This window comes from Phyllostomus discolor, chromosome 7 (assembly GCF_004126475.2).
Source record: "Phyllostomus discolor isolate MPI-MPIP mPhyDis1 chromosome 7, mPhyDis1.pri.v3, whole genome shotgun sequence".
Lineage (NCBI taxonomy): Eukaryota > Metazoa > Chordata > Mammalia > Chiroptera > Phyllostomidae > Phyllostomus > Phyllostomus discolor.
The window spans coordinates 18,913,327-18,926,643 of NC_040909.2; the positions used below are offsets into that span (position 1 = coordinate 18,913,327).

General features: G+C 43.9%; 1 protein-coding gene across 4 annotated transcripts in view; it reads left to right on the plus strand.

Moving 5' to 3' along the window:
- NEK10 (NIMA related kinase 10) overlaps positions 1 to 13,317 on the plus strand; it is a 182,724-nt gene that overhangs the window by 57,536 nt on the left and 111,871 nt on the right. For all 4 annotated transcript variants that reach the window (XM_028518291.2, XM_028518292.2, XM_036030574.1 and 1 more), the window contains exons 13-19: positions 1,202 to 1,341; positions 3,435 to 3,496; positions 5,870 to 5,947; positions 7,742 to 7,806; positions 9,568 to 9,670; positions 9,766 to 9,894; positions 10,418 to 10,555. In XM_028518291.2, coding sequence (XP_028374092.1) covers positions 1,202 to 1,341; positions 3,435 to 3,496; positions 5,870 to 5,947; positions 7,742 to 7,806; positions 9,568 to 9,670; positions 9,766 to 9,894; positions 10,418 to 10,555 — 715 coding nt within the window. The remainder of the gene's footprint in view (positions 1 to 1,201; positions 1,342 to 3,434; positions 3,497 to 5,869; positions 5,948 to 7,741; positions 7,807 to 9,567; positions 9,671 to 9,765; positions 9,895 to 10,417; positions 10,556 to 13,317) is intronic.

Sequence of the window (13,317 nt, forward strand, 5' to 3'; positions counted from 1 at the left end):
GTGATCTCTCAATTCAAGTTTTAACATAATTATGTTGACGGATAAGATCAGTGGTTGTGACTATCCCCGACCCAGATCCATCCCCTTCCCCACGCTCCATGCAGGAAGGCCACCAGTGGGCTGAGATGGCATGGGTGACTCTGTCCACATTGTAGTTAGGCACAGAAATCCAAGTCAGGCTGCTGCCATAAAAATAAATAAATGAAAAAAAAATGGTGACCATATAGAACAAAAAGAAACAAAGCAGCTAAAAGACATAAAGAATCTATTTTAGAAGACGTTGCATTAAATAAACAGAAAAACAAATGCTTTATTTTATCAAAGATGTTAAAGAGAACATGGCCTCTATGAAGCCAGACTGAAGATGAGACGAGAGGACAGTAAAAGGGGAGAAGAGGGATTGCCGAGCTAGGGAAGAAGACAGACTTAATAATGTACAGATCTGATGGATTCGCTAGAACTGGACTTAGGGAAGAGAAGGGAAAGTCTGAAAAAGTTATGCATAATGTAGAGGAGAAAGACAAAACAGTAAGAACAATTAGAAAATGAAAGATTTGTCCAGTAGAAGACAGGGTGTCAACATGAGGGTAAAGGACATCCATGAGTTGGAGAATAAAACCAAAGGAATTTAAAAAGTCAAAGATATTATAAAAGAGAACATCCCTAAAATAAATGCAGATTAAAATTTCATGGAAAAAGAAGGCAAAACGATGAAGATTTGATGCATTCAGTTGAATCAGCTGCAGCAGAACGGAGTTCAAAAACAAAGGTGGCCGGCCATGTGGGACACGGGGGAAGGACAGTCTTTTCAATGAACGGTGCTGAGTCAGTTCAGTAGTCATATTTTAGAGAAAGAAAGAGAAAGAGAAAGAAAGAAAAGGTAGAAAGTAAGAAAGGCATGAGTCCTACCTCACACCATATACGAAAATCAATTCTAGGTGGACTGGAAGGTGAAACAATAAAGATAACAACAGAAAACTTCATGACCCTGGGAGGCAAAGATCTCCCCTCCCCTCCCCTCCCCTCCCCTCCCCTCCCCTCCCCTCCCCTCCCCTCCCCTCCCCTCCCCTTTTTCTTTCCCTCTCTCCCTCCTTTTTTTTTTTTTTTTTTTTTTTTTAACAAAGGCTCCTTAGAACTCAGAAAACACTGACCAGGAAGGAAAGCTGACAAATCTATCTGTGCATTAACGTTTCTTTTTCAGAGACAGGAACTTTGTTTCCGACCGCTCCTCCATCGGAAGCCTGTCTAGTGCAAACGCGGCAGGCAGGATCCAGCAGCTCCATCTGTCGGAGGATTTAAGCCCTCGGGAAATACAAGAAAACACTTTCTCTCTTCAAGCAGGTATTTATATCACACTGTCATGTCTTACTATTTGATGTTGTTTATCATATTGCCTTATTATTCTCTGTTATAAAATTGGTATGATAATATTAATTAGGCACAACTTGTAAGTTTAAAAAAATGGGACATCAAATCCATGTGGATGCCCGAAACTTGCTGGGACCAGTGTTGGACCTGCAGGTTCACGATGCCACAAACTGTCTTCTCCCTTCCACATTCTGAACACATCAAGAAGTCCGCATAAAAGTCAGACAGAGAGAGAGCAGAATGTTAGCTTTATTACTGGCAAAGCTGGATTAGGGAATGCACCTTGATCTGCAGCCAGCATCATGGTTCCTACCATCTTTTAGATCTTAGGGCACTCTCCTTACAGGAGACCCTACAATACACATACCCATTCCACCAGGAGCGAGAGAGTGCCTCCCCCACATCTCGTGAGCTCCTGAAGGGAAGACAGAGATGCTCCCTGTGTGGGATTGCCACCCAAAAGCAGGAGCGGGAACACGCGTGTGCGGTGTTTGGCAGTATGGCACAGTCTGGAACAGTGGGGTGGCCTGTGCCTGCAGAAGGGCACCTGGTCTCTGGGACAAGTGGGGCTGCGGTGCTGCTGACCGAGTCGGGTGCCCGGCAGTGGCCTGTGGGAAGGGACGGAGAAGCGCAGGTGGGCCTGCAGGACCTAAGAGGGGATGAGCAGACATGGCAGGGGGAGGAGAAAAAGCGGGGAGGAGAAGGGGCCAATTTTCTTTGCTTCCTACTCTTTCCTCTGGAGAATGGAGTTGTTTCCTCGCAGGTTTTTGAGGTGAGGGCAATAGGGTCCCCTCTGCTTGAACTGTCATCCCGGTTCCTCTGAAAGGCCTCATCTCAGTGGGTTCCCTCTGAAAGCCCTCATCTCAGTGTAAAGACTTTTACTGGGGATCCCCTCTCGGAAGGCTCCCCGGGGCAGTCTAACCCGGCTGCAGTCAGAGCTAGGCCTCCCACAAGAGTGGATGAGACCGATGGTGACGGAGGTCAGAAGGGTGGTTGGCCGCACGTGGAATGATAAGTTATTTCCGGGGGGGGCGGGGGGGGGTGCAACAGGCCCCAGGAGGCTGGAAGCGTCCTGTGCATTCACTGGAGTGGCAGTGGTTACAGGGTGTGTAGAGACATGTAATGCCTCATCACGCTGTACACTTAAGAGATGCCTACTCCACACAGCTCATTTTATACCTCAATAAAAAATTAACAGCATTGGGGATTAGGAGTAGGGTCTCAGTTTCAGCTGCAACCACTATTGGCCATGTGGTCTCGGACAGCCGTTCTCAATCTCTCCAGGCCTCGGTTTCGCTTGTGTGAAATGGTGCTGGTGATCGTGAGGGCTGTTGTGAGAATCACAGGAGGGTGTAAACTTATGTCACAGTGCAGGGCTGGTGGCGAGGGCTCCATACAATGGCACTATCCTACTTAGGTGCTCTGTGCTCTAGGATCCGGCATACCTCCGGTGGGACAAGGGGCAGCTCGGTATGGAGTGCCCCCAGGGGCTGCCACGGTGGCTGCGAAGAGCTCCTAGTATGAAGGGTGGTGCTCAGGGCTTGGGACCCAACGCCTGGCAGACCGGGGTTAGACTCCTGGCTGCTTCCACTTATTAGTCCTGTGACCTCGGCAAATGACCTCTCCGAACCTCAGTTTTCTCATCGGTAAAATTGGTGATCTTAGTACATACATACTCTGAATATAAGAGTCAATTTGGATAACGTATTTGAAGTACTCATTTATTCAACCATTGCAAATGTATGCATTGCACACCTGCTAGGTGGCAGGCACATGTAGGGCACTGGGATTACAATGAACCAGGCGCGTGCAGCGCTCCTGGTGCGCAGTAGGTGCTTCATAAAAGGCTTCTGTGATATGTGCTTGTATGCACATTATACGAAGAGGAGAGTTAGAAGCTGTTAAAAGTCAGTCTCCCTTCTCCCAGAGCTGTGCCAGAGGAACATTAATGTTTTGGGGGCACTGACTCTGCTGAGAGAATCCCCTCGAGTTAGAGTATCACTGTAACTGTGCGATACCGCAGTCACGGCGGTGACAGACTGTTCTTCTGCTGGTTTTCATTCCAGCCTGCTGTGCTGCCCTCACCGAGCTGGTGCTCAACGACACCAACGCCCACCAGGTGGTTCAGGTAAGCGCCCGGGGTTCCATACCCACACTCGACTCTGTATCCCAGAACGTCGCTTTCGGGATCCCATCATGTGGTTTTAAAATAGTTTAATTTGTCTTCTTTAACTTGTAGATTTCCATTTTATATTCTTGTCCTTCTTCTTTTGGCTCGCTTGGCTTAAAAAGAACTGTCATGTGGTTAATTGATGATTTTGCTCCCTACATTTTGGGTAGACTTTTTCATTTTTTGTTCTTTTCTGTAAAAGCTAGTTTGCTTTGCTTTAATTCTGGGCATATATTATAGGATCCCATGAGTTAAGGAAAGGAGTCACTTTAAGAGTACATCAAGTGTGTACTCTGCAACTGTGTACATCACTGTATATAAATATATACACCTGTATAACCCTTGTATGGGTTTCCGTTATCAAAGTTATTTTCTGCTTATTGAATTTTATAGAGAAAGCTTTTGTTTTTGTTCAATGTGAGGTCTGTCCAGCAAAAGTCCAGCCACTGTTAATGTAATGGGAATGGTTTGCACGACATTGATGTAGCCTGGCAGCCAAGGAGAGAGGACTGGAACGTGCATGTGTGAACAATGACAATCTCACTGTACTAGTCAGTGGGGGCAGTAGACACCATTGAGTGAGCATGTGTACTGTGTGGCTGCCTCATTCAAAATGACTGAGTGAGTAGAGCAACGGATCTGTATCAAATTTTGCATTAAGCTGGAACATTCCTCTGCAGAAACTATTCAGATGGTTCAGAAAGCCACAGCTGTAGGCAACTGGCGACTGGCAGCTTCATCATGACTATGCACCTGTTCACGCATCACATCTTGTTGCAGTGTTTTTTTTGTGAAATATCAAATCATCCAGGTGACTCAGCACCCCTACAGCCAAGATTTTGGGCACTGTGACTTCTGGCTTTTCCCAAAACTAAAATCACCTTTGAAAGAGAGGAGATTTCAGACTGTCCATGAAGTTCAAGAAATTACAGTGGGGCAGCTGATGGCGATTGGGAGAACTGTATGAGGTCCCAAGGTGCCTACTTTGAAGGGGACTGAGGCATCATTGTCCTATGTACAATGTTTCTTGTATCTTCTTCAGTAAATGTCTGTTTTTCATAGTACGTAGTTCCATCTGGACAGACCTCATATATTCAACTTCAACTTCAAAGTACATACAGGGACATGAAAGTTGGTTAGGCATCAGGTCACCCAAAATTCGAGTCCCAAGGAGAAGCTCAGTAGATCAGGGGATAGTTTGTGGAACAACTGAAATCTGGGGAAAAATTTAATAAAATAATCTGTGATTCTTAGAATTGTGGGGTTAGCACTGGTCCTTGTACTGACTACGAGGGAGAAATATCTGGTGACAGAGGCTGGCATGGAAGCAAATGCTGTTAAAATAATTTCTTTTACCATTACTTGCTGGCTGGGCCCCTGAAAAAAAATGACTCAGTTTCTCTAAGTTTTGGTCTTATCATGTATAACATAGGAAAATTATAGAATAACTCACTGAATAGCTAAAAAGATTAAATGCGGTAAGGCAGGGAAGGATCTTCAGTTATAATAGAAATGTCCACACGTAGGAGAGGTCAGTAAATGATGCCTTTCACAGATAACAGAAAAGTAGCAATAACGTAGTTTTGTTCATTCCTCTAGATTTATATTTGTATTAGCAGAAGTCTAGAAAGATGTTGACTGTTTTCATGAAAACACATTCATTTTCTTTTTCTTTTTTAAGAACTATTTATTTATTTATTTTTAGAGAGAGGGGAAGGGAAGGAGAAAGAGAGGGAGAGAAACATCAATATGTGGTTGCCTCTTGTGTGTCCCCTAACGGGGACCTGGCCCGCAATCCAGGCATGTGCCCTGACTGGGAATCGAACCAGCGACTCTTTGGTTCATGAGCCTGTGCTCAATCCACTGAGCTACACCAGCCAGGGCCATTTTCTTCTTTAATCTCTTATTATTTTTAATTATTTCTATAATAATTAACTTATATGTATTATTTACAGAAAAAGCTATACATGGAGAAGTTCTCTTTCATAATTAGATATTTAAAATGTAATGTATAAATGATAAAAAGGTATTTGAGTTACTTTTTATCCCCTTCTCTGTTTTTAAAGCATTTCAATCACATTGAATTGATACACTTTATTATTTATACTCTTTAAAGACAACTGAAATTTTAAGATTGTGGTTCTGGTCTTTGGTGTGTAAAAGTCACCCTGACATTTTTAGCATTGTCCTGCCACATGTACTTACAGTTCCAAGATTATGCTGACTATAACATGACATGCATTTTTGAGAGTGTTTAGTTGATTCTCTATGCTCGTGTGTCTCTATGGCATTGTCACTGGTCACTGGTAACGTGCCCCTTTATTCTTCCAGGAAAATGGTGTATATACAATAGCAAAATTAATTTTACCGAACAAACAAAAGAATGCAGCAAAAACTAACCTACTACAGGTAATAAAGATGTCTATTCCTTTTCAATATCAAGTTACCGAAATCGGGAGAAGCTTTGATAACGCAATCTACGGTGGTTAGAATTTTTGGCCTGGTGCCGGTCCCTGCACTGACTGTGAGGGAAGGTACCTGGGGAAGGGAGGCTGGCGTGGGGGCCAGCGCTGTGAAAACAAGGTAAAAGGCCTAACAGTGCTTTCTCTGTGGGAGGGAAGTTGGTGACTTTATTTAGATATTCCTGTGCCTATCAGTAAGTTCTATTTTCAAAACACACGTATTGCTTGCACATGAGAGAATGATAAGAGGAAAACGATGCGTGGACCACAGTCACTCACAATGCGCTTTGACAAGGGACAGCCTGTGAAATGGATCTGGATGGCTGAGAAAAGACTTGACGAACGGATGAAGGGGTGGGTGTGGGGCACTGATGGCATCTACTGCAGGGTGGGAAGGCATTCCACACAGAAGGAGCCGCATGTGCAAAGTGTGGGAGCCTGAGCTTGCAGCTGAGTGCTCAGGTGCTCAGTGGGGCTGGGGTGAGTGGTTGGGGGCGGGGCTGCTTCAGGAGGCGAGGCCTCGTGGATGAGAAGGGGACACATCATGCAGTGTCCTGTGCGCTTTTCTGAGCAGTGGGCGTCAGGGGCCTCTTGAAGACATCGGAGTGATAGAGTCGGATTTAAAGGAGCCTGTGCAGTAGCTGCAGCTCATCTCCCCCCCCCCCCCCCCCCCCCCCCGCCCCAAGTCATTTGGAAAAGCAAGTACGAAATGGCCTTTGCTCCTGATTTAAGAGTTGTTGCCCAGAATAATGGACCAACCCAGCAGAGAATTTTCGATGGTATCTGTGGGCTGGTAGCCTCAGGTTTTGGAGAGTTACAAATGAAAACACAGGGTGGGACCTGATTTTTTCACAGGTGTGTGACACTCTGCTGAGGCACCGATACAGTGAAATCCATCCTGTAGTGCATTTTGCTGAACAGCAGAGGGTTTTTAAAAGTTCACGTTTCAATGGTTTTCAAGGCCCACGTGCATTCTCCTCTCTCTCACAGTCGCCACTGCTCTCTCGCCAGGCTCCTTTATGTCATTTTGTCATCCGCCTGGCTTCTCTGGGCGATCCTGTGGGTGACCCTTCTTCTATACTCAGATCACTGATTTTATGAGACGGTGCCAGACTCGAATTCAGCAGGCCCCAGCCACCCAGTGGCAGCCTGTTGTGCAGGTACAGAGGCAGGCTGGGGGCTGTCTTTTATTTTCTTAGCACTGCAACGTGCCAGAAGTTTACTTCTCTCCAGTAAAGTCTCACAGGCCTCTTTCTGAGTGTTCACAGGAGTTACTGTAGATTGTTCTATTTGGGGAACGCTTAAGACTCTTTCCTCAAGAGACCAATTTGTCAAGTTTGAGTCCAGTGTGCCTGTGGCTATTTTTATATGTCATGGTTCCTAGTGTTTATTTTCTCACAGAAACCATATAAATATTGAGGCATACATAGCAGGCTAGAAACAAAATAAACCCCGAGCTCCTGGAAATCATCTGACGTTTGGTTTTCTCAGCGTAGGGATTTTATTTCTTGTCTCTGTGCTCGTTGTGTACTTTCCAGAAAGGCATTAATGACAAGCACTGCGTGAAGCAGAGCCAGGGCCCCTAGCGTTTCTGCAACGTAAATGCTTTTTTAAAAAACAAGCATCGGCAGCCACGCTCACAAGGACACCACCTCAGTGTTTACTTCGTGGCGATGCTAACCTGAAATGTTTTGATTTCTGGAGCTGCCTTTGGGGAATGACACATCCTTTTCGTTTGCAGTGTTACGCTTTCAGAGCCTTGAGGTTTCTCTTCAGTATGGAAAGGAACAGACCACTCTTCAAAAGGTATGAGCTTGGAGAAGCGTTGACTGACCTGCCGTCCCAAGAGCGGGCTGTGTCCGCATGGCTGACTTGGGCGATGCAAAGAGTCAGAGGGGAGTGAGTCAGCATGCAGAACACGCGTCCTCGGCTCTCTCGGAGTCCGCAGACAGAAGCCAGCTCTCCCTTTGCTGTCTCAGCGCCGAAAATGAGCAAAAGGATGAAACAGCAGGAATCGCTATATCGTTACAGCTCTCCTTGATTACATGTGACTGCTCTGGTTTTAGTTTCTTTCTCTTTTTTAGACAGTAACATCTTAAAAGTGCTTGTTTTAGCCCATTCACATCTTCCGAAGTTGATCTACTGTATTTTGCTGTGTATCATGCACACTTTTTTTCCCAGATTTTTTAGGGAAAAATAAGGATGCACAGTATACATGGGTATAATGATTATATACCATGGTGTAATAGTGGGTATAATAATCCCATGTATAATGCCCACAAAAACTTGGATGCGCATTATACACCACAGAGTACGGGGGTACTTATATTCACGTACAGAAAGAAGAGGCTTTGTCTGGATGGCTCCCATAGGGCAGGAGCTCATGAGAAGGGGAGCAGGCGGATGTTACTGGGTGAGGAGGCGGTGCTTGCGAGCAGGGCGGAACATCACCGCCTTGGGAAGCTGATGCTACTTGCCTGCACTTGGTTGGGGTCTGCGTGTTGCTTCGTTGGGCAGGCCAGCCGAAATCACAGGCCCAAGGTCTTACTGGAATTTTATTGACAAGGTAGAACAGCAATAAAACCTTGACTTAATGTAACATCATTTTTCAGAATCATGGAGCATTTAATGTTGTTACTTTATTTCTATATGATGCTTGAATTTAGGGGAAGAAAAGGACATGAAATTAGTTCTTCCTTAAAATCTTTCACTTCAAGGCCCTAAATTATCCATTTTAAGTGGACTTAAAGATTTTAGTAAGCCCTGAAGCCAGTACCTTGGAAATGATGCAGGATCCTCCATTTTTCTCCTTTACCTGTATTATTTTATTTTCATAAAACATTAAGATTAGGTTAATATTCACCTGTTAGGGTTAATGAGAGGACTGACTCAAATGGCATTTATTAAAGTGCTCAATACTCAATAAACGCTCAGTAAACATTCCCTAGTAACATGTTTAATACCTATGCCCCCAAATATCTTACAAATAAAGTATTTGTATAATCTGTTTCATATTTATTTATTTTTTAAAAGATTATATTTATTTACTTTAGAGAGGGGAGGGGAGGGAGAAAGAGAGGGAGAGAAGCATCAATGTGTGGTTGCCTCTCACATGCCCCCTACTGAGGACCAGGCCTGCAACCTAGGCATGTGCCCTGACTGGGAATCGAACTGGTGACCCTTTGGTTCGCAGGCCAGCACTCAGTCCACTGAGCTACACCAGCCAGGGCTCATATTTATTTTTTATTGTAGTAAAGATCACATACCATGAGATATACCCTCTTAACAAATATTTAATTGTACGACACAGCGCTGTTGACTATAAGCAGGATGCTGTACGGCAGACCTCTAGAGCTTTGCATTTGTTTTTCCCTTACCTCACAAACTGTAGCTTTAGTTCACTTTTGCAAGATATTCTGGTGAGTATTACTTCCCCCGACTCTGTCGATAACTTAAGGAAGTTAATGTTGTGTAATTAATCTGTGAATGAGCTAGATCTAAAATGGAAGGAATGACCAGCAGTTTCCAAATCCTGCATGAAGTATATGTGTGTGTTTTTCCCCATAGACTTTTCCCCACTGACCTGTTTGAGATCTTCATCGATATAGGACATTATGTGCGTGACATCAGTGCTTATGAAGAATTGGTCTCCAAGTTCAATTTATTAGCGGTGAGTCTTGAGTGTTAAATTTTGGCAGGCCGCTTTGCGGTCGGGATGGAATTTATCATAGCAACCCATTTTCTTTTTTTTTTTCTTATGGTTAGGAAGACGAACTGAAGCAAATTGCTGAAAATATTGAAAGCATTAATCAGAATAAAGCCCCTTCGAAATATATAGGCAACTATGCAATTTTGGATCATCTCGGAAGTGGAGCTTTCGGCTGTGTTTACAAGGTGACTTTGCTGGGGGGGCCACTTCCTGTGGCCCCAAGCACACCAGGCATCCCGCTTGCATACCCACCCGCAGTTGAGCGGATCCCTCTCATGGAAAAGTAATGGAAAATAGATATAAAAATTAGAATGATTGTTTTTTATCACCATATAGCTGCATCAATGTTGTCTTATCTTAACTGTCAGCTCTAGAAATTTATCACTGACTTGAAGAAAGGCGTCATTTGTCATTAATCTCTCACACAAAAAATAGTCAAAATGACTTGTCCCACTGCATAATACCTTCTCCACATTCACACCGTTGATTCTGTGTTTGCACAGTAAAAGCCTATTGAATATTGCAGATGGACCCAGGAAATACCAGTTTTATAAAGCTGAGCTTAGTGTAAACACAGATAGAAGTTTAAAAGTTCCCTGACTTATTTAAATGACTTGCTTTAATCATGTGACCTTATTCATGTATCTCTTTCTTCCTTTCTCTGCCTCCACCTCATTTCTTCTTCTTTTTTTTTTTTTTCCTTATTAGGTTAGAAAGCGTAGTGGTCAAAATCTCTTAGCAATGAAAGAGGTCAACTTACATAACCCGGCATTTGGAAAGGATAAAAAAGACCGGGACAGCAGTGTGAAGAACATTGTTTCTGAATTAACCATAATTAAAGAGCAGGTAAATGTTTTTTCTTGTTTATGAAGGTGTTTCCCTTAAACAAATGTCATCAAAAAGAAGTAGAGTTCTTCTGCTAACCGTGCCCATGATCGTTAAGAACTGTTTCTGTGTGAAATCATCGATATTAAGGCAGTGATATTTTAGCCAGCTTGTTTTCCTAAAGCTTGACCTTGAACCACAGGAGCACTTTCTGGAGTCTGTGCCAGGGCAAAGGGGTGCAGCACCACAGAGTTGACAGCACGGGGTGACTCTTACATGAGAAATTCTCCTCTTCTTTGGAAGCATATCCATTTCCTGTTGTTATATTGTAGAATATTTGGTTACTAAGTTACATGCATCAGAATATGACTAAGAGTTCCCTGACTTTTGTCAAGTGGAACCAAGCTGTTAACATTCCTCAAATATGGCTTATTAAATCTAAAACGAGGATTTTCCAGATGGGTTATTATTTATTAGCATAGGCAGACTATTCTGTCATAGTATAACAACTTAATTATCATTATGAAGGTTTGTTTGGGGAGAAAAATAAACATGTCAGAGGAGATATGGGATTTCGTTTTGTGATCCAAGAACACGTTGGTTTCTTTCTCCGCTTTCCTTTCTCATACATTCGTTACGGACACTGTTCACTTGTCACTGCTGCGGAGAGCCACCAACCTCACTGTGCCTCGCTCTGCTCTAGCTGTACTGGCACAGCTCCCGTGCTGGGACATAAAGGTCATTGCGGGTATGAATGCACCGGAATTACAGTTTTACTCCAATTTCTAAATGATAATAACTACTATCCTCAGTAGCTTATTTTATAGTTGACTTTTACGTAGTTAATAGATTAGACTTTTTAAAAATTGAGTTTTCTCAAGCTTAGGATAACCCAACCTGTGGCAGTGTGCTGTTTCATTATAACACAGGCTGGAATGGGGCTTTGTCCTAAGCTGGTCTGGTGTCTTCCTTTGAACTGAAATCCAAAGGTAGTCCTGGCCGGTGAGCTAGGTCTACAGGGTGTGGTTCTGATTGCTTCCCTGCCTTCGTATTGTTTAAAATCTGCCGGCCACTTGCTGGTTGATGAGGGAGAGGCTACTTTGTGGCCCATTTCCCAGGAACAGAAAGTGTCAGGGTGGGGCCGCGCTGGAGGCATCTGCTTTGAGGTAACTTAAAATTGCACAGCTGTGCTCTCGCCCCAGAGAAGGAACCCATGGAGAGGACAGTGACGTGGGGGCCTGTACAGATGAGGCAGTGACAGACAGAGGTGACAGAAGTGGGGCTAGGATGGAAGAGTGTATTTGTTAAGGTTAAGATTAAGCTGCAGTAACAAAGAGGCTCACAAGGCAGTGGGCCACTTCTCTTTCTTGTAAGAATCCTAAAGCGGATGTTGTTTGGTGGGCCAAGTCCTCTGTGCCACACAGACTCTCAGGGAGGCCGCTCTTTCTGAGCTATTGCTCTGCTGCTGTCTAAGGCATGGCCTGCATCTGCACGGCTGGGACTGCCAGGGGCATGTTCACGTCCAAGGTGGGAAGAGGAAGACGCAGGCGTGTGCCTGTTTCTCTCCCACTCCAGTGGTGCGGACTGAGTGTCAGGCCCGCCCCTGGCTGTTGGCAAGGCTGAGAGATGCAGCCTCTGACTGGGAAGCCGTGTCCTGCTACACCTCTATTGCCAGGGAGGGGCTGGACACGAGATTTTTGGTGAAGAGCTAACAGACGCCCCTTCTAACAGACAAACAAACAACAACAACAAAAAAGGCCAAAAGGAGATGCAAGCCATTTATCGATGAAATGGCGACTATTCTGAGATGAAACAGATTTCAATTTACCTTGAAACTCAAATTATAAATTAAAAAACTATAAAAATTTGAGTATTCTTGTAGAAAATGACTTTTTTTTAAAAAGTAGAATTTTTGTGACACATCCTGAGATAAACTGTGTCAAAGAGATATTGTACTGGATACATTAAAAAATTGAGATATATATATAATTGACTTATAGCATTATATGAGTTTCAGATGTACAACATAACGATTCAATATTTGTATGTATTGTGAAATAATCACCACAGTAAGTCTAGTTAATATCCATCACCTAGTTACCATTTTTGTTTTCCTTGTGACGAGAACTTTGAAATGGACCACGGCTATAGGGGTCGACTCCCGAGGCAGGGGGTTAGCTGGGGAGTTGCAGCAGAAGGTGGGGTGAGGGGTCAGAGGGTGGAAAGTCACTAAGACGAACTTGATTAGTATCAAGGTTGAGGAAAGAGAGACTTGACTAGACAGTAAGGATGAGGATGGAGGTCAGGAGGAGCTTGATTGGATAGCAAGAGTCGGGAGAAGCCTCAGCCGGCCGAGGAGGAGGCCGGTCAGAAAGAGGGCCCAGGGAAGCCCGAGGAAAGTCTGGTCAAGAAGGAAGTCCTTGTCAGTTATTAAGATTTAAATGGAGTCAATAACTCTTATTTCTGTTTCATATTAATCATTGTGGGGAGCATAAAAAGACACAAACAGTGTAAGCAGACATAAACAGTGCATGTAAATATCAATATTTAAGTGGCGAAGAGAGGTGAAGAGCAAGAATGAATGTATTTGACCTAGTTGTTAACTTTTTGTTTTCTCCTCTCTTCAGTCTGCGTGTGGGGGTGGGGTGGGGAGGGCTGGAGGGGTTCTTCCGGTTCCCTCTAGTTCTACGATTCTCAGTTTTAGTTACATTTGGTGATAAGGCACAATCGGTTTTTAATTCTATTTGATAAGACTATAGAGGAAATTGCTATTTTCAGATTAG